This window comes from Ailuropoda melanoleuca, chromosome 14, assembly GCF_002007445.2.
Source record: "Ailuropoda melanoleuca isolate Jingjing chromosome 14, ASM200744v2, whole genome shotgun sequence".
Classification (NCBI taxonomy): Eukaryota; Metazoa; Chordata; class Mammalia; order Carnivora; family Ursidae; genus Ailuropoda; species Ailuropoda melanoleuca.
In genome coordinates this window covers 105,738,634-105,752,295 of record NC_048231.1, presented here as the reverse complement: position 1 = coordinate 105,752,295, position 13,662 = coordinate 105,738,634, and the positions used below count along the sequence as shown (strand labels likewise).

Sequence of the window (13,662 nt, the reverse complement as noted above, 5' to 3'; positions counted from 1 at the left end):
CTCTCCTGCGCTTCCCTGGTAGGCACCATCTCACTTGTGTTCTCATAATGTGCTGCTGGGGGTGTGCAGCGCATCCTGTGGGAGTCCACTGGGAGGGGCTCCGGAATCTCGCGCCTCGTTTCCTCCAGATTCACCCCAGTGCCTTTCACTTGGCTGTGCCCCGAGTCCTGATGATCGAATAAATCATGGTCATAAGGAGGACTATGTGCTGAGTCCTGGGGCGGGGGGGGTCTTCCTAGGGAATCATTAAAACTGGGGGTGGTCTTGAAGATCCCCAAAACAGAGACTTCACCATTTTTATAGCTCTCATTTTCATTTTTTGTTATGTTTTATTTTGGTTTTGCCTCAGAACAAATGTTTTAACGTGGCTACCACACTTAGAAAATCACAGACTTGAAGGCATGAAGACCCAGAAGCCAAAGACAGGGTAACCACAACAGCTGAAGAGCGATGGGGGAGATGGAGACCTAAGGTGGGAGAGTGCCTCAGAGGGGCTCTAACTCTGGCATCCTCTCACCCCGACCCCACATGACCCACATGAGGGGTGGATTTCCAGCAGCCCAGCGGACAGAAGTGAACAAAGACCCCCAACTGCAGGGAAGATAGAGCTCGGAGTTTGACTTCAGACCAGTGAACTGCCAAGTAGAACAAAACCAAACAGAAAAACAGTACTCTTCAGAAGAACATAAGCCAATCCAGAGTGTCTACAATGTATCATTAGAAATGCAGAAGACACCATCCAAACTATGAAGACATAAGATCCACATTCAGGCAAGAATTCAATCAATAAAGACTAATTTTGGAGATGACCAGATATCAGAATTAAGAGATGAGAATTTCAAAGCAATTTTAACACCTCAAAGAATTAAAGGAAAATATTCTCTGAAAGAATAAACAATGGGAAACCAGAGCACAGAAAAAAATATATATTTAAGGAAAAAGAACCAAATGGAAATTCTAGAATTAAAAAAATACAGTATCTGAAATAAAGTTATTAGATGAACTTAACAGCAGATTGGAGATGACAGAACAGAGTCAGTGAAACTTGAAGAAAAATCAAGAGATAATGAATCTGAAGACACAAAGAAAAAAGATTTTGGAAAGGATATGGCTGTAGCGCCACTGACAGGGTATCAAGAGACCTAACATGCTTACAATTGGGTTCCTGGAAGGAGCAGAGAAAGAATGGGGAAGTAAAACTATTTGAAGAAATAATGACTAAAAATATGCAAAATATGTTGACAGCCCAGACAGATGCATGATGCCTAGAAAATACCTAGACAAATAAAATTTTAAAAAGGAAGGAAGGAAGGAAAAGAAAACCCAAAGTAACATTGCTAAAAAGCCAAAGAGAAATCTCAAAAATACCCAGAGAAAAATACATATTATATGCAGGGAACGACTATCAAAATAACACTGATTTCTCGTTAGAAATAACGGAAGCAGGAGACAGTGGAACAAAATAGAGTGCTATGGGGGGAAAAATCTGTCATCCAAGAATTCAATATTCAGCAAAAATATCCTTCACAAAAACAAGTGAAATAAAGATATTTCCAGATAAATAAGAATGAGAATTCACTATTGGCAGACATACACTACAATAAACGATAACGGAAATTCTTTAGATTGAAGGGAAATACTATCCAGTACAAATTCAGTCTTTAGGAAGGAATGGTGAGGAACAAAAATAATAAATCCTGTTTTTCCACTTAATTTTTCCTTAAAATACAGACAAAACACTGGAACAGTTCATATGCAGATATACTGCATGTAAAAAGTATATGAATGCATATAAACATAGATGCATACAGAAAGGGCACAATACGCTTTCAGCATAAAGGACAGGTAGGGTAAATGGACCCATCCAATGACAAGGTTCTTTCATTTTATGTCAAGTGACACAATTTTAACTTTTCACAACACTTCTAGTTAAATGCATACTATGAGCTCTAGCAACTATGGAAGAAATGCAAAGAGGTGTAACTAAAAAGCCAACAGATAAAGTAAAACAATTCTAAATACATTCAACTAACCTAAAACTGTAAAAGAAATGTCTGAGACACCGGAGCTGTGGGCCACACGGGAAATAAAGACAGCCTGTGAGGGAGGGTCAGGAAGAGAGAGGGAGGTGATTGCTGGCCAAGGTCTCTAAATGGTAGTGTTAGGCCACAGCAGTGGGAGAATTATCCTTCAACAGGAGAAGGAACAACTCTTCATCATAATAGGTCAAAGGGAGGAAAGATAAACACCAATAAGCATAATACTGTTCATGTATTGGTGGGAAACAGAAGGAATTTCCACTTGATGGAACCCCTCTCCAGGATCGTCACCTGGCCCCCTCTCCTCACAGCGGACAGGGGTCTTGATGGAATCCCTCTCCAGGATCGTCACCTGCCCCCCTCTCCTCACCGCGGATAGGGGTTAAGGGCAGGTGTGTGAGGAGCCGCAGGACAGCGGAGAAGAATGAAAACACTGGCGAATGGTGACAGGACCACAGGTGATCATAGACACGTAACAAGGGCTACAGACTTTCCATCTTATCTGTGGTTATGGTTTCACAGGTGTACTGAAGTGTATAGTTGAATTATGTGCAATTCAGTGTCTTCCGATTTTACCTCAATACAAGTGAAAAAAAACACACACAAAATGATTACAGGTAGTATTAAGGACCACGCTAGAAACGGCAGTCATCCATGCATGCTTCCGATCTCTGGCCTACGTTCTCAGAGATGCAAAACAATCAACCTTCCAGTCCTTTTTATGTGTTTTTATTTCAGCAATCATGTCCTTCTAAGAGGTCTATTTTCCACGTGATCTTTTCTCATAGCTTCTGTTTAGACTGTACTATCCCCTCAGATTTCTTAAAATATATTAGAGATTTGTATTTATTCTCTTCTATTCCTTGAAACCCCAATTTACCTACCTTGTCTGATCTCCTCTGCTTGTGGGAGCCTCGAATGGTGGGCTGTATGTCATGCTCTCTCACTTAAAGAAAATATTCTTTCACAGAAAACAGGCAACATTCCAAAAATGATACAGCTTCTTCCATTTCTAGAAAACATCTATTTCGCTGTTTATATTTCATTTATTTCCTACTTTAATCTAGGTGAGTGGGGAGCACACAAATCTTCTAGTGGCTGAGACTTACTGGACCTGATTTACTAATAAAAGTGGTAACCATAACAACCCCAGAGGAAGCACCCCGCTCTGAGTGCAGCAAAATCCTCCAGAACGAACTGAAAAGTTTGAGTGCGCACCACCCAGGAGGAAGTACGAGAGGAAATCAAAGAAACTAACCAGAAGACAAAGTGAAGAGATGGTGAGGTGGAGACACTTCCCACCGGTGATCCTCCCCAACTCCTGTTAAAGACAGGACTACCAAGCCTTTGACAGGCATATGGCCCCCACTGACAAACACAGCCTTCAGCATTCTGTTCTCTCCACCAGCTCTCGCCGCATGGGTGGAACACGACCAGAAGGGCCATGGCAGGAGGGGAGCAGTCACGTAGGATACAGGTGTGCCGAGTAAGGGGAAAAACTTCTCTCTTAATTTATGGTGCATCAGGTCAGGAAACAGAAGCCACTCCAGATCTCAGGAGCAGAAAGGGATTTAATATTTGGATTGAGGTCCTTCTGAAATCACAGGAAGGGATCAGACTCATGACTGAACCTCCAAAACTTACTCTCAGAACATGACCAAAATGGTGCTCCACGGGAAACACCCTTCAACTACTGAGTTCAAGACACACCCATCGAGTCTGACTCCAGGGTGCGGAGGCCACTGACCACACAGAACCTGCCACTTCCACCTGTGACACTGAGGGTGGCCCCTGCCAGCAGAGCACCAAACGGCAGAAGGAGACCTCATCCCCATTCCTGCCCTAGAAATTCTTTCAGAGTCTGTTTGACTTGGGAAAGCTCATTCACACACCTTCATCAGGGCCTGGAAAACACACACTGATGAATTTTCAATTTTCTAGAGAACAGAGATGCTACACTGGGTAAAGTGTGAACACAGCAGCTCACCACAGAGGGTCTGCTATTGCAGTTTACAGAGTATACGTTAACTAATAAAAAGTTATTTTCGAGTTAATTAAGTCAAGCTGGTTTACACAAGAAAAAACGCATTGTATAATAATTGTGGACTTAGGGAAATACAACAAGAATGTTTAATAAGTAGCCTGACAACTCGTGGGATAAGGCAGGTCTAAGAACCTTTCATCATTTAAATATTACCCTGTCAAAGTATTTTTCAAAACATGAAGCTCTTGCATAACAGACTACCTTTTGATACATGGAAGTAAAGAACAATTCTAGCAACAACCCTCATTTCTACACGCACATGAACATTCAGAGCAATGCGTTTCATCTAGTATATTAGACATCAAATGACTGAATAATGGCACAATAATGAGAATGTCATTCGAAGCTTTTCACGATAATTTAAAAATCATTCTGAAGTTTTCAATAATGTAGGAAAGCCTCTGCTATTAGGTCAAGGGCAACATTTGTTCGCATTACTTAAAGGTCATTAAAATACATCCTTAATCATAACATGTGGTTCATTACAAATAAAATTGCCTTTCGTTCAATAAAACTAATTAAATGTAAATGGTATTGTTTACTGCTATATGGATCTTTTGAAATAAATCAGCAAGTCATGATTTATTGTGACCTCATTGTTGTTAATAAATTTGCCTGATCACAAAAGCCAGAAACACGTTTCCCGAATATCTATGGGTGCCTGAAAAGCATGCCTTCTAGCCGCCTGTGTGGCAACGAGAAGCCGAGCCTGCCGTCACAGAGTCTGCAGCACACTTATTATCAAATGGCTTGTTCAAATTTTAATTGTCTGATCACATCAGGTGACCAGGAAATACAACAAAATCGGAGAGGGCATTCTTGGTGGTATCCTCAGTTCTTTAAGAAGAGCTGTAAGGTTTGCAGGTTTACTCCTTGGTGTCACAGTGCTCAGCTGATGATGCGACCAACAGGGAAGGACACCAAATACCCCCAAATCCGTTACATCAGAGACAGAGAAGTCTAAGTGAGTGACAGTTAGGGGGACAGTAGCTCTTAAATGAAAAACGAAATTGCCGTGCCTGAATCCATAATGAAATTAGAGCTTTTTCTCCTTATGAAATCTATACATATATGCCAAATTCTATGAAGCTACAAATTTAAATTGATTAATGAACCAGAAATTCAGTTAAACTTCCTTTTTTCTAGAATATACTACTTTTTGGTTTTATGGTCATATCAAAACTTAAAATGTTTTCATTTACTAGTTACTTTACCTAAATGCTTACTCACACGCTCTATCAAAGCACATCAACCATAAAATTTTAAAAAAGTACCATTACAGGAATTATATACTATAACTTTTAACTTTTTTGAAATTTATACACATCTGTCACTAATAAAAATGAAGAAAAGATCCTTATAACATTGAGCATAATAAAATGTCGCTTCCTGTAGATCACGGCAAATAGGACACTCAAAGGTACAAATAATAACAGAGTGGGATTTTAACTACTCTTCTAAGACATAACTTACATGCAACGAACTGTGCACCTTTAAAGTGTATGACTGTGTGCAACTGCACACCTGTACCTATGACCTCAGCACGGCCGAGCGGTGGGACACTGCCAGCCCTCCTCTGCAGGATGTTCCACTGCTGGCCTCCATTGCAGGGCAGGTGGGCTTTCCTAGAGCTCTGCATTGCCAACTTCACCTCAGGTACGCTTACTTGTTTGGTAGGTTGGGCTTTTCTTTCAGACACATTCTTTCAACTTTGCACTTTCCTTTCTACCACTCTTAGAAAATTAAAGCTACTACAAACGATTACCTAGTGCAAGGATTTCCAACTGTCCAAGCCAGTGACTCTGGAATTCTTGCAAAGGAGACTCAGAGGTAAAGACTCAGGGTGGGGCCCCCATCTGTGCATGACAGCAAACAGAAATCTTTCCCAGTCAGTTATGATTCATCATCTTTATTCTCCCCTCCCCCCTTAATCCTGGAGGGTTTACTGAGGATGTACACCAGAAAAAGAAAAACAGGACATAAAGGAGAAACTCGCAACTGAAAAATAGTAGCACCAACACCCCAGTCGGCTCACATCACATCAGGAAGCCAACAGGCTGCAAGAATGTCTTGTGATAAACAGGAATCCACTTCCACAGATAGTATGAGAACTGTAAGCTAGATGTCCTAAGTAATACGACAACAGCACAGCTTGATTCCGCCACATGAAGCAAAGCAAAGCAGACAGAAAACAAGGGCAGTCTGACTGAGTCTCGGGAGGAGCTGAAAAAGGAGGGGACTGGAGGGGTGGATTCGCAGGCTCCGGCACCATTAGGCCTGTGTCACACGATGTGATACTGAAGAACCCACTCGACACTCCCTCTTACAGTCTCATGCCCACACCGATGCAGGGACGTGACTAACCTTCCTTCTCTACAAGTCCATGTACAGGGGATGTTTTAATAATTACAATACCATAAATGTTCATTTCCTACTGACTAACACTGAAAGTGATTAAAAGAAAGAAAGCAAAGTTCAGTTCATCAATAGTGTATAAGAATTCTGAATGTGCATGGACCATAAGAGCAGGGCTTCGATGTACACAGAAAACAACTGATAGAACCCAAAGGAGAAAGAGTATCTTAAAACTCTTCTTTCATTAATTAAGAGAACAAATGGTAGAAAACAAGTAAAAATATACAACATTTAAACAACAGTTCCCATCGACTGGACCTAATGCACACTTAGAGGCTTTGCACTGAACCGCAGAACACACTCTGTAAACAGGCGGGAGCAATGGCCCAGAGAGAGCATGAGCTGGGCCGACTCACAAGTCCTAACCTGTACCAAAGGACTGACATAAGACATAAGGTGTTCCATGAACCTAAGAGAATTAAATAATAGCTATGTTACAAAGGACATCAGGAAAATGCCCCACCACAAGGTAAGGAAGCAATGTTTCCAAGTAAATAAAGGGTGAGAAGAAATCACAAAGGAACTAGAAAACATTTTAACAAAAAAACACTATGCAAATACAGTGTATAAAATTTGTGTGATACAGGTTAAGTAATGCTTAGGTGAGTTACAGCACTAAATAACAGAGAAGAACAACATAAAAAAACCAAGAGCCTAACTTCTGCTTTAAGAAGTTAACAAAGAAAAGAAAAATAAACACAAACTAAGTTAGAATGAAGGAAATAAATATCAGAACAGAAGACAGAAAATGAACAAACAATAAAGATTATCAAAGACACCAGAAACAGGTTCTCTGAAATGACAACTAAAGTCAATTAACTTCGGGTGAGACTGTCCAAGAAAAGAAAGAGATTCAAATTACCAACACTGAGGATGCAAGAGGGGATCCTACAAAAGCTAAAAAATAATAACAGAACATAATGAATTTTATACCATTAAATTTGGCAACTTACATGAAATAGATAAACTCCTCCAAAAACACAAATTTCCAATGAACAAATAATCTGATTACTATTTCAGAAATTCAATTCATAATTAAATACCTTCCCATAAAGTAAACTTGTGACTCAGATAGTTTCAATGGGAATACATTCAATACTAAAAAAAATTAATAAATAACACCAATCTTACACCAACCACTTCAACAAATACAGGAGGCAAGACGTCCTGACTCATTTTATGAGGCCAGCACACCCCTAGGTAACAAACCAAAGGCATTACAATAAAAGAAACAAATACAAACAAAAGCAACAAAATCAATATAACTCATGAATATAGGCACAAAAGTCCTTCCTAAAATATTAGCAAATCAAATACTGCAATATATGAAAAGGACACTCAGCATGAACAAATGTCATTTGGTTTATTCCAGGAATATGAGGTTGATATAATCCATCAATCCATGCAGATCATCTTATTAACAGATGCTAAAGAAAAATCTTACAATCATGTCAATAAACACAGAAAAACTTTTGAAAAATCCAATCCCCATTTATGATAAAACCTCCCAGCAAACTAGGAATACAAAGAATTTCCTCAGCCTGATACGCGGAATGTAAAAAAATCTACGGCCCCCATCACACGATGTTAAAAGGTCACATGCTCCCCAAGACAGGAAAGAAGACAAGAATCAATGGTTTCACCACTTCTGTTCAACAATGCATTAGAGATGGCAGCCACTGTGATACTGCAAGGAAAAGAAAGAGAAGGCTGTCTATGCACACTTGCATAAAAGAGCTATATTGTTTTCTTTGCACATGACATGATCATGGATAGAGAGCATTGTAGACAATTACACAAAAGCCACCAAAAAGACATGAACAGCCATTTCACCAAGGAGGAAACACAGATGGTAAACAAGCACAAGAAACAATGTTCAGGGGGTGCCTGGGTGGCTCAGTCGATGAAGTGTGTGACTCTCCATTTGGGCTCAGGTCACAATCTCGGGTCGTGGGATCAAGTCCTGTGTCGGGCTCTGCACTCAGTGTGTAGTCTGCTTCAGATTCTCTCCCTCTCTCTCCTGCTTACTCACTCTCTCTCAAATAAATAAATAAAAATCTTTTTAAAAAAAACCTGTTCCGTCTTACTAGCCATTATAGAAACACAAACTAAAATGAGGTATCACCACACATGTATCGAAATAACTTAAGTAAAAAAAAGACACCACCAAATATTAGCAAAGCTGTGGAGCAACTCCAGCACTCATGCACTGTTGGTGGGAATGTTTCACGGTATAGCCACTGAAAAGCACTTTGGCAGTTCCTGCACGCACACTTTACCACACATCCCTGACTTGTGACTTAATGACTTACAGGCTTCCTACTTGTTCCTGTCCACTGTGAAGTGGACAAAGGTCAGCTGCTTAGTAAGAAAGAGTCAATGTCAACCTCAACTATTACCTTCATCAGTCGGTCCAACAGAATCCGCTTTCCCTCATTCACAATCAATCAGTAAGTTATACTAACCCACACCATATAAATTATACATAATACCCTACAGAATTTGAATAAACCAACCCAGAACACTGAGAATTAAGACTGAGAACAAATCATCTGAGTGGTGAGCGACCTTGCATTGACTGAGAAACTGATCCAGAACAGTAGTTTGGACAATTTTCAAAAACAACTTCTGACCTGGGGAATGACGGAGACCACAGATGTAAGAATATTTCTGCGTCTATGAAGGGAACAATAAAAAACAGGACATACTTTGCATATATCTGGTTTTATCAACTCAATACCACACACCACGTGAGCATATATATAATTTTTTAATTGGCAAACACCAATACAAGAATGGGAAAAAGATAAAGGCAAACCAACAAATAAATAAAAATTTCTAGTGAACATGTGGGGGAAAATTTCAACCATACTGGAAAAAGGTACAAATTAAAACAATGAATGGTCTAAATTTTCTCTATCAAACAGATTTTTTTCTTCCATTGTTACTTCAAGTGTTCTGAAGCACATTCACCAATAATCACATTCTGCTGGTTACAGGGGTTTGGGCACAAGTCTTCTGGGATGACCTACTAGGAGCTGAAATCACAGGTGTTCCTTGACACACACCCCTGTTCTACTTTTCAGAATTTACCTGAAAAAAGGAAGACTTGCTATTTACATGTCTCCTCTTAATGTTTATATATTTGAAAAAGACAAAAACTAGGAGTTGCCTACTTGCTCCCACCCATGACAGAGGTGCACAACGTTAGCCAATGAGCCGAGAGGGGTTAGGAAACCAAGACCTGGGGCTCGAATCTGGCAACCTGCACTCTCTCCTGTGTCCCCCCCCCCTTGGGGTAAGAATGGTTGTTGTTGTTCCTGTTTTTTAATCTTTAAAGGGTTGGGGGTGGGGAAGGAGTAGGAAAGACAGGAGGAGAGACATATTACATGACCTGCACTGTTATGTGACCATGAATAAATGGACAAAAGAAAGAATCAGCAACTGCTCACTAGTGACCAGAAGGTTTTGCAAGATATATATAAAACACACAAAGGAATGAATTTCAACCTAGGGATCACCTAAAGCACAGACAACAAAAATACCTAAAGAACCAAGTATTTCCCAGTCTTACACAAGTCAAACGTATGTAGTTTCCAAATGGTCCAGTGTCCACAAGAATGAGGAAGGCTCCTGCTGTCCATGCTAAATTAACCATACACCTTATACGAGTAGCTACTCCAGTCCAAACCCAAGCAATCTAAGGGAAGTGACCAAGACTATACTACCCAATTTCCCTTGCCTTTACTAACAAGTGCTAGAGGCGAAGGTCACTCGTAGACCACCTCAAGTTTTCTTTACTCTCCACTGCCATTACCAGCAGATCATGTAGGAAGAATGAAGCTCCTCTCATTCAAATACATACTAACGTCTAACACAAGCACCAAATGGGCTCAGCTGTGGCTTTGTTAAAAAAAGATGTGCGCCAGCTTAGGAGATTCTCAGCATTTGTGAGAGATTGTTGAAAATGCTAAAATCCGTAAATACCACTCTCTCTAATCCCACCTCTTGCCTATTCCCCAGGAACAAAGGGACACTGGGCAAAGACCAGGCAAGGTGCTGACGGTGTCCTCTTCCTTTTCCCTCTGTCACAAGACACAGTAACACTCTCCCTCCTCCTAATCGAAGAGGGTTCCCTACTATCCCAAGAAAAGCAGAGTGGATGTGGCCCATCTCCAAAAGGAGGCTAACTTCATCGGAGTTCCACAATCTCACAAGCCATGGAGACCAGCCTACCACAGAGTTAAGTCAGTTAGCAAAAACGGACTCATTTATGGACTCACTTAACCCTGCCAAAAGTTCTCAATCTTAAAGACTACTCAATTGCGAGGTTTAAAAATAAAAACCACAAGGGAAAGGAAAGCGAGAGAGAAGAAGAGGACCAAAGTGTCGGGCCAACAGGAACACTGCAAACCACACCTACAGCAGGTCACATGCCAAGACACCCAGAAATTATTCTGGCATAATTTTCAATGAGCCTTTGTTAGTAATAAAAGAATCATTTTTAAGAATCAGTGCATTCAAGAAGCCAGTTGGTAGATACAGAAATGTATCTGCTGCCTGGAAACGTGCACCACCAGTGAAATGACGTCATAACTGCAAGAATGCTCACCCCCAAGGCCGGCAGCCTCTGCGTGCAGCTCACCGCCACCTTCAGCTTCCAATCGGTTTCACCATCAAGCTGATCAGTTCGAATAAAACACGAACCTTGGAATGAGACAAGAAAATTCCAGAGTCACAGGTGCTTTAAGACCATCATTGTGCAGCACAGTGGGATACAGAAATGACCTATCTAGAGATGCACATAAATAAAAATCCTTAAAAGCCTTTATACGGTTGATTCACAAACAAGTGTGCTGAGAAGATACAGGTCACTAACTAATCACTCACCTGCTATGTGGTGTCCTTGCCTACTGAGGCTTAATATTAATTAGTGCTTTATTTTAGAAAAACTACTTTGATCATTTCTACCTTTAATTCATGTTTTAATAATAAAATAATAAGTAAATATACAAAAATATCCAAGAGTATGCCATAACTTTGCTAATAAATTATCTGATGTACCACCATTAAACATACGTTCAATAATAAAACCACAGCTAAAATGCCAAAACACAGGTAAGATCTATTGTCCTATTATAACACTATCAAATTTTAAACATGAAAAAATATTAAATAACAAAACTGCATTCACCCTTCGACCATGCTATCACACCATTTCTCAGAACCTATCCTAAGACAGAACAGCAAAACACAAAGTGACATACGTACAAGATGATCTTGCAAACATTATCGTAACAAAAGGCTGGGAACAGATAATGTGAGAATTAAGTAAAAGGAAGCACAAGCAGCCATATAAGAAAGACAGGATGGAAGACAGGGTACAGACAAGAGACAGGGAGCAAGAGAGGGACAGAGAGAGTGAGGGAGAGGCGGGGGGGGGGGGGGGGGGGAGNGGGGGGAGCAGAGGAAAGGGAGGGAGGAAGAGAAAGAGAGAAATGAGGAAGACCTCAATTTTTACTGTGGGTGATCTGCAGGGTGTACATCGTAAAGTGAGGAAAGCAAGGTGTAAATGCTGTGCGTGGAGTAAAACCTTCCCCTGAAAAGCCAGGCGGGAGAGGCACGGAGTGTGCAGGTGTGGACATGGGGATGACTTCTGCAGAAGGAGGAAGGCAGGAAGGGACTGTTTTATACTGCTCACTCTGAAATCACACGTTTTACATAATTAAAAAACCAAATTACATCAAACTTTTAAAAAGCAATCCCTAAAAACAAGCATATAAAACAAAATAATAGCAGCAGTTTCATCACCAAATATATTCAAGTGACTTAATAAAAGAAACTGGTTCCCGAAAGCCCCAGGAGCATCTGTACTAGTGAGCTACGCCAAGTGACCTTGTAACAACTGCAAGACCCCTGACAAGACTGTGCATGTGCCCGGCCCCACACAGCCTGCCCTCCCGCCTCCTAACACTGCCGTCACTTGCACTTCCTCGCTCTGACCTGGAGTTATCTCCCAAATGTACGTGCTCAAGGCTCAAGGCGCTACGGCTGAGCCTTGGCCATGCTGGGTGTGTCTTCACCGCCGCTGTTTATCGACAGGCCCGCCTTGCCCTCCCTGGTTTGCATGTCACTGACTGACCACTCACGATCCAGCCAACCATCTCCCCTTCCCCTTGTGGGTCCTGCAACCCTGGCTCCTGGATCCAGAGCCCAGCTCACACTCCAAGGACCCTCAGCAATGCTGCCCAGCTGCCATCAAGAGGCACCATGTCCGGGCTCTGCTTGGCTTTGATACCATCAGCCCTTTGTGCTCAAAGCCCAAACTCATGACTGCCGTACGGGCTGAAGAAAGTGGAAGGAAGTCTATCCCTCCTTTCACCTTTAGCTAGAATACAACGTAAAAGGAGAGGCATCTGCTCTTCAGATTTGGTCTGGTCACCTGGTGAAACAGCTCCTGGAAGAAAGCACTGACTCACTGTTGTAATTTATCCACATTTCAAGACAATGAGTTGGCCCCCCGCCGTGCTCAGAAGACCAATTAGGCATGTGCCTACACGTGTGCATGCACATGTATGTGCTGCATGTGCTGCAGTAATTGAGAAGTCTCACTGCAATGCCGTTACTGTTACCACCGAATCTCGAGCTGACCTACTGTTGGGGGGTGGGGATCTGATTTCCAGAGTCACCACATTATAAAGATTAAAATGTCCAGTGTTCAACAAAAATCAACAGGCACATAAAGGAACAGGAGAGTACAGCCAATTTAAAAGGGAAAAAGGAGGTGCCTGGGTGGTCAGTTGGTTAAGCATCTGCCTTCGGCTCAGGTCATGATCTCGGGATCCTGGGTTAGAGCCCCGCATTAGGCTCCCTGCTCAGCAGGGAGTCTGCTTCTCCCTCTCCCTCTGCCCCTCACCCCTGCTCATGATCTCTCTGACACACTTTCTCTCTCAAATAAATAAAATCTTAAAAAAATATAAAGGAAAAAAAAAGATAAACAGATATGGTCCCTGAAGAAGACCTGATGTCAGATCTACTAGACAAAGACGAGTCTAAAAGATGCTCAAAGAACTGAAGAGAGATGTAAGAAAAGTCAAGAAAACAAATTATAAACAAAATGGAACCAATAAAGAGAGAGAAAACATAAAAAGCAAAAGAAATTCA

At 41.3% G+C, this 13,662-nt stretch overlaps 1 protein-coding gene across 14 annotated transcripts in view; it reads right to left on the bottom strand.

Annotated features, from left to right (window-relative positions):
• The window catches only part of ATP9B (ATPase phospholipid transporting 9B (putative)), a 246,726-nt gene that overhangs the window by 149,133 nt on the left and 83,931 nt on the right, over positions 1-13,662 (bottom strand). For all 14 annotated transcript variants that reach the window (XM_034642307.1, XM_034642309.1, XM_034642302.1 and 11 more), the window contains one exon: positions 11,111-11,205. In XM_034642307.1, the coding sequence (XP_034498198.1) occupies positions 11,111-11,205 (95 nt within the window). The remainder of the gene's footprint in view (positions 1-11,110; positions 11,206-13,662) is intronic.